The 13,687-nt window shown below is 50.4% G+C and overlaps 1 protein-coding gene across 1 annotated transcript; it reads left to right on the forward strand.

The window, feature by feature from the left end:
* Nucleotides 1-8,332: 8,332 nt before the first annotated feature.
* CCL21 (C-C motif chemokine ligand 21) lies at nucleotides 8,333-13,448 on the forward strand. The gene is made up of 4 exons (XM_082191304.1): nucleotides 8,333-8,507; nucleotides 9,976-10,105; nucleotides 11,219-11,351; nucleotides 12,470-13,448. The coding sequence occupies exons 1-3, from the start codon at nucleotides 8,435-8,437 to the stop codon at nucleotides 11,337-11,339; spliced, it is 324 nt and encodes a 107-aa protein (XP_082047430.1). The 5' UTR covers nucleotides 8,333-8,434; the 3' UTR covers nucleotides 11,340-11,351; nucleotides 12,470-13,448.
* The last annotated feature ends 239 nt before the right edge of the window (nucleotides 13,449-13,687 follow it).

Below are 13,687 nucleotides of genomic sequence, written 5' to 3' on the forward strand. Positions count from 1 at the left end.
GGAGTCTTCTCTTCTCATGAGGTGGCCAAAGTATTGAAGCCTCAGCTTCAGGATCTGTCCTTCCAGTGAGCACTCAGGGCTGATTTCCTTCAGAATGGATATACATTTGATCTTCTTGCAGTCCGTGGGACTCTCAAGAGTCTCCTCCAACACCATAATTCAAAAGCATCCATTCTTCAGCGACCGGCCTTCTCACTTCCATACATCCAGCTCTCACTTCCATACATCACTACCAGGAGCAGGAACCGGCAAGCCACTCCAGTATTCCTGCCAGGAAAACTCCATGGACAAAGACAACAGGCATATATTTATATATTGGGTTTTTTTCTAACCTCCTCCTCCCCATTTCACCACAGGGTCCCTTGGACGGGTTGCAAGAAAGCAATCCTACAATTTCAAATCAAATAAAGTTCTTCCTAAGATTTAGTCAGAATCTCCTTTCTTCTCATTTGAGTTGGCTTGGTTTTATTTGATTTTTGTTTGAAAGAATTATAGAGTAGGGAGGGACACAAGAGTCCAACCCCCTGCAATGGAGAAATCTCAGCTAACAAATGGCTGTCCAACCTCTGATTAAAAACTTCCAATATAGGAGATTTCACCTGCTCCCAAGGGAGTTCATCCCACTGTTCTTAATGTCCGAAAGTTCTTTTTGATGTTGAGTCGGAATCTCCTTTCTTGTAACTTGAAGCCACGGGTTCGAGTCCTACCTTCCAGAGCGGGAGAAAACAAGCATGTTCCATCTTCCGTGTGGCAGCCCTTAAGATATTTGAGGATGTCTATCCTTTCTTCTGAGGGACGCGGGTGGCGCTGTGGGTTAAACCACAGAGCCTAGGACTTGACGATCAGAAGGTTGGCGGTTCGAATCCCTGTGACGGAGTGAGCTCCCGTTGCTCAGTCCCAGCTCCTGCCCACCTAGCAGTTCGAAAGCACCTCAAAGTGCAAGTAGATAAATAGGTACCGCTCTGGCGGGAAGGTAAACGGAGTATCCGTGCATTGCTCTGGTTCACCAGAAGTGGCTTAGTCATGCTGGCCACATGACCCGGAAGCTGTACGACGGCTCCCTCGGCCAGTAAAGTGAGATGAGCGCCGCTACCCCAGAGTTGGCCATGACTGGACCTAATGGTCAGGGGTCCCTTTACCTTTCTCCTTTCTCTTCTCAGTCTCCACTTTGCCATGCTAAACATACCCAGCTCCCTCAACCTTTCCCCACAAGGTTTGGTTTCCAGACCCTTGATCATCTTGGTTGCCCTCCTCTGCACATCTTCCAACTTGTCAATACCTTTCTCCAATTGTGGTGCCCAGAACTGGACAAGGGACTCCAGTTGGGGTCTGATCAAGGCAAGAAGGCTGAGCTTCTTATCACCTGCTTATTGACCATTCATCCTGATTGTAGGATTGGATAGATCAGTTGGTACAGCATGCAACTCTTAATTTCAGGGCCATGGGTCAAGCCCCATGTTGGGCAGAAGATGGACTAGATGACCCTTGTGGTCCCTTCCAATTCTATTATTTGTTTCCAGAGAGATTAGACACCACAGCACCAAAGCGAGTCTTATCCTGCCCTTTCCAGAGCATTTTCCCAGCCCTTTGCTGATTGGAAAAAGCCCACAATCTTTTGAAGGAAGTTTGTTGCACAACAGTATTGAATCAGCTATGATTGTGCTACCTGGGTTTATTGGCATGTGATGGAGTCCATCCCAAAATAGCAACATTCTCCCAGTGGCAGGAAGGGACCTCCATGTCCTCCATCATATCCTCCATATCTCTCTCTGTCCAGCCTGGCCTGTTTCTGTCCCTTCCTGCCTATCTCTGACCCAGCTCCCTGACAGGTGCTTTCCATACATATAGGTAAAGGGACCCCTGATGATTAGGTCCAGTCGTAACCGACTCTGGGGTTGCAGCGCTCATCTCACTTTACTGGCCAAGAGAGCCGGCGTACAGCTTCCGGGTCATGTGGCCAGCATGACTAAGCCGCTTCTGGTGAACCAGAGCAGCACACGGAAACGCCGTTTACCTTCCCACCAGAGTGGTACCTATTTATCTACTTGCACTTTGACGTGCTTTCGAACTGCTAGGTGAGCAGGAGCAGGGACCGAGCAACGAGAGTTCACCCCGTTACGTTGATTCGAACAGCAGACCTTCTGATCAGCAAGTCCTAGGCTCTGTGGTTTAACCCACAGCGCCACCCGCGTCCCTTTTCCATACATACTTTAAAAAGAAAAAAAGAGCCCCCCCTATGAGCAGAGACTAAGGGGTCATCCACACTTGTCCCATGGATCCAAGCAGTCTCCCCCCTTGCTCTGCTCTTTACCCAGGGGAAACCTGTTCTTTAATGCTAAATTAGAGCAAATGGCAATCCGGAGAACTGGGTTTCTGTTAGCTCTGATTGAGGGATAAAGAGTGGCTTTCTTCAGGGGATAGCAGTGGGGCAAAAGGAAGTGAGGATAAGTCCCAACAGAGAACTGAGTGGGCAAAGGACATCCTGTGACTCCTTGGTTGGCAGAAGCCAAAGTTGGGGCAGAGGGATCAAGTGTGATCATGCCATAGTTGCCCAGAGAGGGAGGGGGTGTAACCACAAACTTCCCTATATAGGTAATTTAGGTCACTAGGCTGAGGAACATGTCCCAGGAGGTGCTGGAAACATGTTGCAGTTCCTTCCAGAATGAAATATGAGACTGGAGATTTGGCAAAGATTGTGAAAGCCAGCTCGCTTTATCTTTATTTAACAAAGTGTATACACCGCTTGATTGTAAGGAAACTTGTAAGCGGTTTGCAAACACTCTAAGCTTCCTGACACCAGCTTGTCGCTGGCATCTTCATTTCAGTACTTTGGTCTCACTGCAAAGGTAAAAGTAAAGGGACCCCTGACCATCAGGTCCAGTCGTGGCCAACTCTGGGGTTGCAGCGCTCATCTCGCTTTATTGGCCGAGGGAGCAGGAGTACAGCTTCCGGGTCATGTGGCCAGCATGACAAAGCCGCTTCTGGAGCAGCGCACGGAAACGCTGTTTACCTTCCTGCCGGAGCAGTACCTATTTATGTACTTGCACTTTGAGGTGCTTTCGAACTGCTAGGTTGGCAGGAGCTGGGACAGGGCAACGGGAGCTCACCCCATCGCAGGGATTCGAACTGCTCACTGCAAAGGACAGGACAAATTGAGGAGAGGGCTATCAAGGAAAGAGTTTTCCCCACAAAATCCTGCTCTTCAGCAGTCAGTTGGAGCAAACATCAGTTCAGGTTTTCCACTGAGCTTTAAAGAGAGGGTTTCCATAGGAAAAGCTCTAGAGCAAGCAAAAAGGTGGTTGGACACTCCTTGCGCAACATTTATTTATCTCCCTCTTAATCATTTTCAGCATGCTTTCCCATCATTTTTCTAACTGCAAAAAGTCCATTTTTTAAAAAAGGGTGGGCAACAGAGTACTGTAGTCCACTTGAATTTCCAATGTGTACTTGAACCATTCCCACAAAATCCTGACTATCTGGAGGCAACTTACAGGATGGGGAATGCTTAGCAAGAGAGTGAATAGATCCCAGAAGAGAGGGTGCTTTGCTGCTGCGGTTGCTGAGGAAAGAAGCCTTGGTTGTTGAAAGCCAGAATGTTTGCAACAGGCAGCCCACATGTTCCAAGTCTCTAGGGGTCTTCAAAGCAACACTGGCCAGAACATCTTGTGCAAAAGGCTTTCCACTTGACAGCTAATTCCCACTTGCAGTGTGTGTTTGCGTGTGGCGTATCATTACATTGGAAAGTCCCCCTTCTTGAATTGACTTTCCTCAACCCTTTTCTGCCTCTCTTTTTCTGGAAATGGAACTTTGCCTGAAGGCTGGGCAGGGCAGAAGCAGAAGGAGGGGGGTCCACTTTCTATTTTGCTGGGCTGTTGACTTAAGCAATCGGGATGAGATCTGACTGGGGAAACAAAACCAGAGAACAGTTCCCACAAAGGCAGCTGGATCTGGGCCAATCTTCCCTCCATGTAAATCATAACTGGCAGCACCTGAAAATCCGAGAAAGAGAAACTTTTGGGTTCATGGCCCTTCCCAAAAGTTGTTGCCAGGACCCACGGGAAAGCAGATCACTTATCTGAATCTTCAGACTCCTCAAAACTGTGTCCCTGAAAATCTAATAAGAGTTGGGCTTAACTTGAGCCAAATCATGGAATCATAGAATAGTAGTGTCAGAAGGTACCTTGAGGGTTATCTAGTCTAAGCCCTGTAGCGCAGGAATCTTAGCTAATGCATCCCTCACAAATGGCCATCCAAACTTGGCTTAAAAAACTCCAGGAAAGGAAGTCTACAACCTCCTGTGGGAAACTGCTCCACTGTCAAATAGCTCTGACTATTGGGAAGTTCCTCCTGAGGTTTGGTCAGAATCTTCTTTCTTGTGACTTGAATCCATTGGTTAGAGCGCTACCCTTTGGAGCAGGAGAAAACAAACTTGTTCCATCTTCCATGGGGCAGCCCTTTGACCTCTCCATCTCCTCTTTCCCAGGCTAAACATTCCCAGCTCCTTCAACCGTTCCTCATCAGGCTTGGTTTCCAGATTCTTGATCATCTTGGTTGCCCTCCTCTGCACACCTTCCAGCTTGTCAACATCCTCCTAAAACTGTGGTGCCCAGAATTGGACACAGGATTCCAGGTGTGGTCTGACCAAGGCAGAACAGAGTGGTACTATTACTTCCCTTGACCTGGACACTAGTCTTCTGCTGATGCAGCCTAGCATTAGCGTTTTTTTGCTCCTACATCCCTGAGCGAGTCCCATAGTTTAACTATGTGCTGTGTGAAGATGGACATACCGTATTTTTCGCCCTATAGGACGCACCGTCCCATAAGACGCACCTAGTTTTTTGGGGGGGAAATAAAGGGAAAAAATTATTTTCCCCCCAGGCGCGGGGCTGGGGCAGCCTGAGCTTCCCCCGACCCCAGCCCCCAAACAGGCAGCTCTCTGCAAGCCGTGGGAGCCCAGCGGTGGCTCCCGCTGCTTGAGGAGAGATCCGCGAAGCCTGGACGCGCTGAGATCAGCGCGCGCAGGCTTCGGGATGCCGGCAACTCTCCCCAAGCAGCGGGAACGTTCCCGCTGCTTGGGGAGAGATCCGTGAAGCCTGGACGCGCTGAGATCAGCGCGCGCAGGCTTCGGGATGCCGGCAACTCTCCCCAAGCAGCGGGAACGCTCCCGCTGCTTGGGGAGAGATCCGCGAAGCCTGGACACGCTGAGATCAGCGCGCGCAGGCTTCGGGATCCCATCAACTCTCCCCAAGCAGCGGGAACGCTCCCGCTGCTTGGGGAGAGATCCGCGAAGCCTGGACGCGCTGAGATCAGCGCGTGCAGGCTTCGGGATCCCGGCAACTCTCCCCAAGCAGCGGGAACGTTCCCGTTGCTTGGGGAGAGATCCGCGAAGCCTGGACGCGCTGAGATCAGCGCGCGCAGGCTTCGGGATCCCGGCAACTCTCCCCAAGCAGCGGGAACGTTCCCGCTGCTTGGGGAGAGATCCGCGAAGCCTGGACGCGCTGAGATCAGCGCGTGCAGGCTTCGGGATGCCGGCAACTCTCCCCAAGCAGCGGGAACGTTCCCGCTGCTTGGGGAGAGATCCGCGAAGCCTGGACGCGCTGAGATCAGCGCGCGCAGGCTTCGGGATGCCGGCAACTCTCCCCAAGCAGCGGGAACGCTCCCGCTGCTTGGGGAGAGATCCGCGAAGCCTGGACGCGCTGAGATCAGCGCGCGCAGGCTTCGGGATGCCGGCAACTCTCCCCAAGCAGCGGGAGCATTCCCGCTGCTTGAGGAGAGGTCCGCGAAGCCTGGAGAGCGAGAGGGGTCGGTGCGCACCTACCGCTCTCGCTCTCCAGGCTTCAGCGAAAGCCTGCATTCGCCCCATAGGACGCACCCACATTTCCCCTTCATTTTTGGAGGGGAAAAAGTGCGTCTTATAGAGCGAAAAATACGGTACTTTATCTGTCGTGAATCATCCAGCCTTCATCGTCATTGCATGGCCCTGCGGGGTCCTTGTATTATGAGAGAGGGATAAAATGTTTATTGACAACATGCATCATTTTAGAAACCTCCCTTCTTTTCCCTCTAATACAGCGGACACTCGGTTTGTGAACGTGATCTGTGTAGGAGGCACGTTCACAACCCACAGCGTTCGCAACCTGCGACCCGCGAATTGCAATTCGGCACTTCTGTGCATGCGCAAGCGCAATTTAGCACTTCTGCGCAAGCGCCGAAACCCAGAAGTAACCGTTCTGGTACTTCTGGGTTCAGCATGGTGCACAACCCAAAATCACGCAACCCGAAGCGTCTGTAACTTGAGGTATGACTGTATAGGCTTCCTGTATGAGGAACGGCTAAGGGAGCTGGGCATGTTTAGCCATGTTCAAATATATAAAAGGATGTCACATAGAGGAGGGAGAAAGGTTGTTTTCTGCTGCTCCAGAGAAGCGGACACGGAGCAATGGATCCAAACTACAAGAAAGAAGATTCCACCTAAACATTAGGAAGACCTTCCTGACAGTAAGAGCTGTTTGACAGTGGAATTTGCTGCCAAGGCGTGTGGTGGAGTCTCCTACTTTGGAGGTCTTTAAGCAGAGGCTTGACAACCATATGTCAGGAGTGCTCTGATGGTGTTTCCTGCTTGGCAGGGGGTTGGACTCGATGGCCCTTGTGGTCTCTTCCAACTCTATGATTCTATGATTCTATGATTCTAAGCCTGCTCTAATACCCTGCAGACATCACAGGTGCACATGCAATGCATTTCTCATGTGGTGCCTTTTCCCGCTGCATTGCAACGTGTGCTTGAGCATCCAGCCCGTGGGCACCAGGCAGAGTGATGAGCGAGCCCCGGTGAGGTTTTGGTGGGCCAAGCTGTGTGTGCAGTGCCGGCCGTGATCCCCCAGGTGCAAGGGTGGGTGCTGCTGAGCTGCTTTCCGCTTTGATGTAAGATCAAAGTGCCACTCCACTGAGCTTCTGCAGCTGGAATGGGGAGAAGGCAGAGACCCCTCTAGTCCAGTGGTTCCCAGCGTGGGTGCTACAGCCCCTGGGATGTGGATGGGTTATCTAGTGGGATGTTAAGAGGCAAGGTGGGGGCAGGCGGGCACTGGAGATGGACCCCTCCAAGATCATTGACCACTTACAACTGACCAGGCTACAGCCCACTCCTTTCTTGGCTTTGTGTTTGAAATGTTACATCGCTTTCAAAGCAATTTCTGATCGCTATCCTGCCCCATGGGCTCCCACTGCTTGAGGAGAGATCCGCGAAGCCTGGACGCACTGAGATCAGCGCGCGCAGGCTTCGGGTTGCCGGCAACTCTCCCCAAGCAGCGGGAACGCTCCCGCTGCTTGGGGAGAGATCCGCGAAGCCTGGACGCGCTGAGATCAGCGCGCGCAGGCTTCGGGATCCCATCAACTCTCCCCAAGCAGCGGGAACGCTCCCGCTGCTTGGGGAGAGATCCGCGAAGCCTGGACGCGCTGAGATCAGCGCGCGCAGGCTTCGGGATGCCGGCAACTCTCCCCAAGCAGCGGGAGCATTCCCGCTGCTTGAGGAGAGGTCCGCGAAGCCTGGAGAGCGAGAGGGGTCGGTGCGCACCTACCGCTCTCACTCTCCAGGCTTCAGCGAAAGCCTGCATTCGCCCCATAGGACGCACCCACATTTCCCCTTCATTTTTGGAGGGGAAAAAGTGCGTCTTATAGAGCGAAAAATACGGTAGGTGCGTCTTATGGGACGGTGCGTCCTATAGGGTGAAAAATACGGTAATCAGTTTTGTTGTATCAATTAAACGAAATAGTTTGAGCTGGATTTTGAATAAACATGCAATTAATTGTTGCTGTTTGAATTTTATCGCGTTAAGATCTTCCTTAGTGGGTCATGCGAACCACTATTCTGGGAACTGCTTTTAATAGGGTAGGGGGCATTGGGGATGAGTTTGTGGAGCCAAGGGTTGTGTGACCCCAAAACGTTTTGGGAACCACTGGACGGATCCTTTGCCTCAGGCAGTGAATCATCTTGGGCAGCCCTGACCCGCCGTAAAGCTTTGTGAGGAGATTGAGACATCAGGAGGAGCAGGATCGTGTTCCCTGAAATCTGGATGGTGTTTCCTCAGTTGGAAAGATGCACGCCACTTACTGTAATCTGCAGTTTAAAATAATGCAAAAACAAAACATGTGCACAAGCATACTATTAGCCTGTGTGACATCGCCTTGAATCTGCTCCAGGGACTGACGGCTGTTCAACTGGACTATCCGATGGCATCTGAAACCCTTCCCCAAGTTCAACACACGTCCGGGCAGGAAAGCAGGCCAGATGCCAAGGCGAGGCGAGGCGAAAAGAAAGCGAAAGTCTTAACGGAGGAAGTATATAGAGGGGGCAGCACACAGCAGGCAGTCCATCTCTCTTGCAGCCTCCTGACTGACAAGCCTCCTGAGAATCCAGCTGTGAACCTCTGCCCTAGAGATGGCTCTCCCTTCTCTGCCCAGCATCTGCCTCCTGGCTCTGGCTGCAGCTTTGTGCGTCTTCCAAGCCGAAGGTACTATGTGCATCTGTGTGTGTGTGTGTGAGAGAGACAATGTGGTGGTGGGGAGAGAGAGAAGGGGACTTAGTTTCTGGAGAGATGTTGTGATGCTTAAGCAGGCATTAGCCCCTGCCTGCAATTTCAGGGGAGTGTGCTGCTGGCATTGCAGGGCTTATGTGGTTGCAAGAGAAGTCCCAGCCCAGAGCTCATTTCTTTCCTTGCAAGCAACAGATGCTTCTCTTCCTCCTCCCTTCCAGCGGCTGCTCCTGGACTGCAGGCATCTTTTATGCTTCCTCTAGTGGGTTCTGTATTTTGTTAAACGGCAGTTCCCAAGTGCAAATGCTTCTTACCGTTAAAGACATTTGCTCAGCAAACCTGTCACAGCTGCCTATTGTACACTCAGCTGGGGGCAGCCCGGATTTATCTACCTAGAATAGCTGGAATCTGCAACTCGGAAACTTGAGGCAAATTGGTTTGGCTACCCTGATTTTACAAAATACATTCTGCCCTTATTGCTGCTTTGCATTATTTAATTCTGGGTTAATTAAATTTGGCGGAGGATCCAGGGTTAATTGTATTATTTAATTCTGGGAGAAGATTCTGGGCTTATTTAATTACCGTATTTCATAGGCTCGTAGAACTGTGAAGTTGGGAGGGATGCAAAGAGCAATCTAAGGACCTGCAATTTTCTTTTAAAATGCAAAGCGAACAAGCTTTGATTCTCAGGGAACTGAATTCTGTGTCCAGCACCACATTCAGAACTCTTTCTGTGTTCCTGCAAAAGCCTCCCTGTGCCTATTTTACAGATGAAGGAACTGAGGCCAAGAGCCCACTAGCCCTAGAAACCCACATGGTTTAAAAGCTGAGTTGGGGCAAGTTGACCTGTGAGCTCCAGGTCTATTGAGCAGCAAGTCATGACAAGTCACTAAGACAGTTAATAGTAAAGGTAAAGGGACACCTGACCATTAGTTGTGGACGACTCTGGGGTTGCAGTGCTCATCTCGCTTTATTGGTCGAGGGAGCCGGCGTACAGCTTCTGGGTCATGTGGCCAGCAGGACTAAGCCGCTTCTGGCGAACCAGAGCAGCGCACAGAAATGCTGTTTACCTTCCCACCGGAGTGGTACCTATTTATCTACTTGCACTTTGACATGCTTTCAAACTGCTAAGTTGGCAGGAGCAGGGACTGAGCAACGGGAGCTCACCCCGTTGCGGGGATTTGAAGTGCCAAACCTTCTGATCAGCAAGTCCTAGGCTCTGTGGTTTAACCCACAGCGCCACCTGCGTCCCTCAACACAGTTAATAGAACCACAGAAAAATAGAATTGTAGAGTTGACCGGGCCCCAAAAGGTCCTCTAGTCCAACCCCATGCAATGTATTCAAAACAGTCTACCAGCTTTCACATACACCTGAGTGTAGTTGGGCTTCAGAAGAGCACACAAATGTGCCCCCCTCACCCAAAGTTCCCTCTCTTTTCTTATCCAGGAAGACTGAACACTGTGCAGGACTGCTGCTCTCGATTCAGCAACAAGCCTCTCCCCGTTAATACGGCCCACCGTATACAGTCTTACGAGAACCAGGGGCCACATATGGGCTGCACTCTCCAGGCCATTGCGTGAGTACCTGGCAAATTTTTTGGGGGGGGGGTTCTGGGAATGCAGAGGCCACCCTGTGCTCCAGATAATGGTCACCCCCATCCTATATTCAAAGCACTCAGCTTCCTCCTAAGACTCAAATGAGCTGTAGTTCACCCCCTACAGAACTGCAATTCCCCACACCCCCAGCAAACTACAGTTCCCAGAATTCTTGCCCGGGGGGGTGTCTACTTTAAATGTGCTTTAAACTCCCTTGGGCTGTCCAGTCACTCATCCATGTAGGTATCCCCCAAGTTAGGATCCAGGGGAAGGCAGTGTGGTGTAGTGGTTCGAGTGTTGGATTGAGCAGGGTTCAAATACCCGCCCGGCCATGAAGCTCACCATGAGCCAATCACACTGCCTCTTGAGCTAACCTAACTCCCAGGGTTGTTGTGGGGATTCAGTGAGGACTTGGAGCTTGGAGAGGTCCGGGTTCAAATCCCCACTTGGCCATGAAGCTGAAGGGATGACCTTTAGGACAGTCCCTGCCTCTCAGCCTAGCCTCCCTCCCTCACAGGGCTTGCTGTGGGGGATTAAAGGAGGAGAGGGAGGACCTAGAGCTCCTTGGAGAAAAAGTTGGGATATAAATACGAGAAATAAACAATAATAAATAAATACTGAGGGGGTTGAGTAGCTGAATGAAATGTAGCAGCACTTAAACTTTGGAACTCCCCGCCTATTGATACCAGTAAGGCGCCTTCGCAGCACTCTTAAAAACATTGTTGTTTCAGCAAGCCCACCCAGATATTTAGAAAATTGGTGCAAGTTTTAATCTGATTTTGGACTGTTGTTATTTTAACTTTTCAAATGTCTCAAAACCTTGTTGTTAATTTTTCTTCCTGATAATTTTCTTGTTTTATCTTTTTTGTAAACCGCTTTGGGGGTTGCTGTTTTACAGTCAAGTGGCGTGTGCATTTTACGGAATGAAGTACCATAAAACCTGGTTCCCTGGACACGGCTGTTTGTCTTGGGGACGGTGTCTTCTGTTAAGGGGGCAGTGCAGGTTGCAGAGTGTGTGTGTGTGTGGGGGGGCTGATTAAGACCTCCCCCCCCACACCATCCTCATCCTTTTCCATTCTCCTTTCCCGGCTCAGGCTGCTCACCAAAAAGGGGCGCTGGTTGTGCTTCCGTTCGGATGATGCGAACGCTCTGCAGATTGTGAAGATCCTGAACTTGAGGAGGAACCGCAAGCAGCAAAACTCCCAGAGAGTGTAGGAGGCAGGCATGGTGAGGATCTGTGGTGACACTGTGGGGGGGGGGAGGACAGAGGGGAGGCTGGAATGAAGCCCTAGAACTCATGGGCAGGCCACGAAGCTGGAAGATTCAGGACAGATCAAAGAAAGTCCTTCTTCACACGGTGCATAGTTAACCTGTGGAACTCCCTGCCACAGGAGGCAGCGAGGACCACCAAGTTGGATGGCTTTGAAAGAGGATGAGACAAGCTCATGGAGGATGAAAAGGCTATTGATGACTACTATCTTTGTGGTTTAGGGCCCTTGTATTTATGAGACCGCCCCTCCTGGTCTGCCCCGCAGAGGACCTTAAGGTCCATGAATAACTATAGTTTAGAGGTCCCGGGCCCTAAGGAAGTCAGACTATCCTCCTCCAGGGCCAGGGCCTTCTCAGTGATGGCTCCGACCTGGTAGAATGCTCTGTCCCATGAGACCAGGGCCCTGCAGGATTTAACCTCCTTCCATTGGGCCTGTAAGACAGAGCTATTCCGCCTGACCTTTAATTGGAATTCAGCATGATCTTCTATTTCCCTTCTCTTCCTTCCCTCTCCCCTTTTATGAAGATCACCCGCTCTGAGACCCCACAGCTAATTCTCCCCTGGCCTCCTCGCTGGCCCAAGTAGGACCAACTCAGCCAGCTAGTCCTGGGGATTATCTAATTGATTTTTGAATTTTATTGTTATTCATGTTTTTATACTGTATTTTATGCTGCTTTTGCAATTAAGTGTTTTAAATTTGTTGTTAGCCACCCTGAGCCTGGTTTTTAAACCAGGAAGGGTGGGGTATAAATATATTATTATTATTATTATTATTATTACCACCCAGGATGGCTCTGCTCTGCCTCCACAGCTGCAGGGAGCAAGGCTTCTGAATACCAGTTGGAGGGGAGAGGGGGTGCTCTTGAGCTCAGATCCTGATTGCAGGTTTCCCAGAGGGATTTGGTAAGAAGAGAATACTGAACTAGATGGGCCACTGGCCTGATCCAGTGCAGGCTCTTCTGGTGGTCTTTTTCTGATCCGGCAGTCAGGCTCTTGTGTCCTTCTATCTTTTCCGTTTTCCTTTTTCCTGCTTCATTTGATCTCTCCAACCAACCGTTCTCCTTTTCCCCTCCAGGAAAACACGTCATCACTGCCTTGCGGACTGGAATTACGAAGGAAATCCCTCTTCCGTGAACATGGACAAAGAGACTGGCCTCTGCTCTTACCTTCTTCTCTGCAGATGTGGACCTGGGGGTGGGTGGGATGGGACCCCTTTAAATCCTCTTTCTCAGTTAATCTAGCCTCGTGTTGCTTCCTTGTAAAGCGCCTTCCACTTCTCTGTTTGGTAGATTAGACTGAAAATGTCAGCTCCATAATTTTCAGGGTGGAGAACATGGAGCCCATGGCAGCTATTCACTCAACCCTTGCAAATAGAGAGCTCCTGACTAGCAAGCACCCATGAAAGGGGCCTTTAGTCTGGGCTCAGTCCTGCTGCATTGCAGCGGGTTGGACTAAATGGCCTTTTGGGTCCCCCCCAACTCTACAATTCTATGATTCTATGTCTCTGATGCCAGGCCCCATCCCTGAATCATGTAAATGAATGAAATGGACATATCTCAGGGCGTCTTCAGCTGTGGATTTCCCTAACCCCAGAGCAAACACAGCATAAGCCTTGCACATCTGGGCAAGGCTTTCTGTCCTTCTTCAACAATTGTATTAAAATAATAATGATGATAAGCTAAACACTGGGTACTTCCTTCACAATGGCAGCTTCCCGTTTCCCCACAATGATGGGGCCTCGAAGGCCATGGGACTGAGCATTTCTGGCAAGCAAGCATTGGGAAAGCCTTGGATGAATTCGTCGGGTGACTGAATCTAGTTTGTTGGGGGAAAGAGGGAGAGAGAGAAATCGGTCACCGCTCCCCATATAATAGGCAATGGTTGTGGGCATTTAGGAATGGGAAAGCTGGCACTGGTGTGGCCATGCTCCCATCTTTGCAATGTCATAAGCGAAGCATGTAATCTGGTATATAAGCCTGTCTCCCTCTGCTCTCTGTAACGGTCCCCACTGTTTTATACTGCAGTTTGCTTGATTAAAAACATTTTACTTCTTACCATGTGCATGTGGTTCCTTCCTTATTTGCTCTCTCAGCCCAAGAGAATAATCCAATGGCAAGAAGAGGTTGATGTTGTCAATGGAGGGTTCGGATCCCACCTTTCCTAGTCCTTTTTATGCTGAAAATGAATGATTCCCACCAATAAAGGGACCCCAGAGCAAAGCAGGGAAAACACTTCACATTCTCCACCCAAAGAGCAGGGAAAAGAAGCAGTTAGAGACTGAGATCTTGTCAAC

This window comes from Podarcis vaucheri (assembly GCF_965113315.1).
Source record: "Podarcis vaucheri genome assembly, chromosome: 11".
In the NCBI taxonomy this organism is placed as follows: domain Eukaryota; kingdom Metazoa; phylum Chordata; class Lepidosauria; order Squamata; family Lacertidae; genus Podarcis; species Podarcis vaucheri.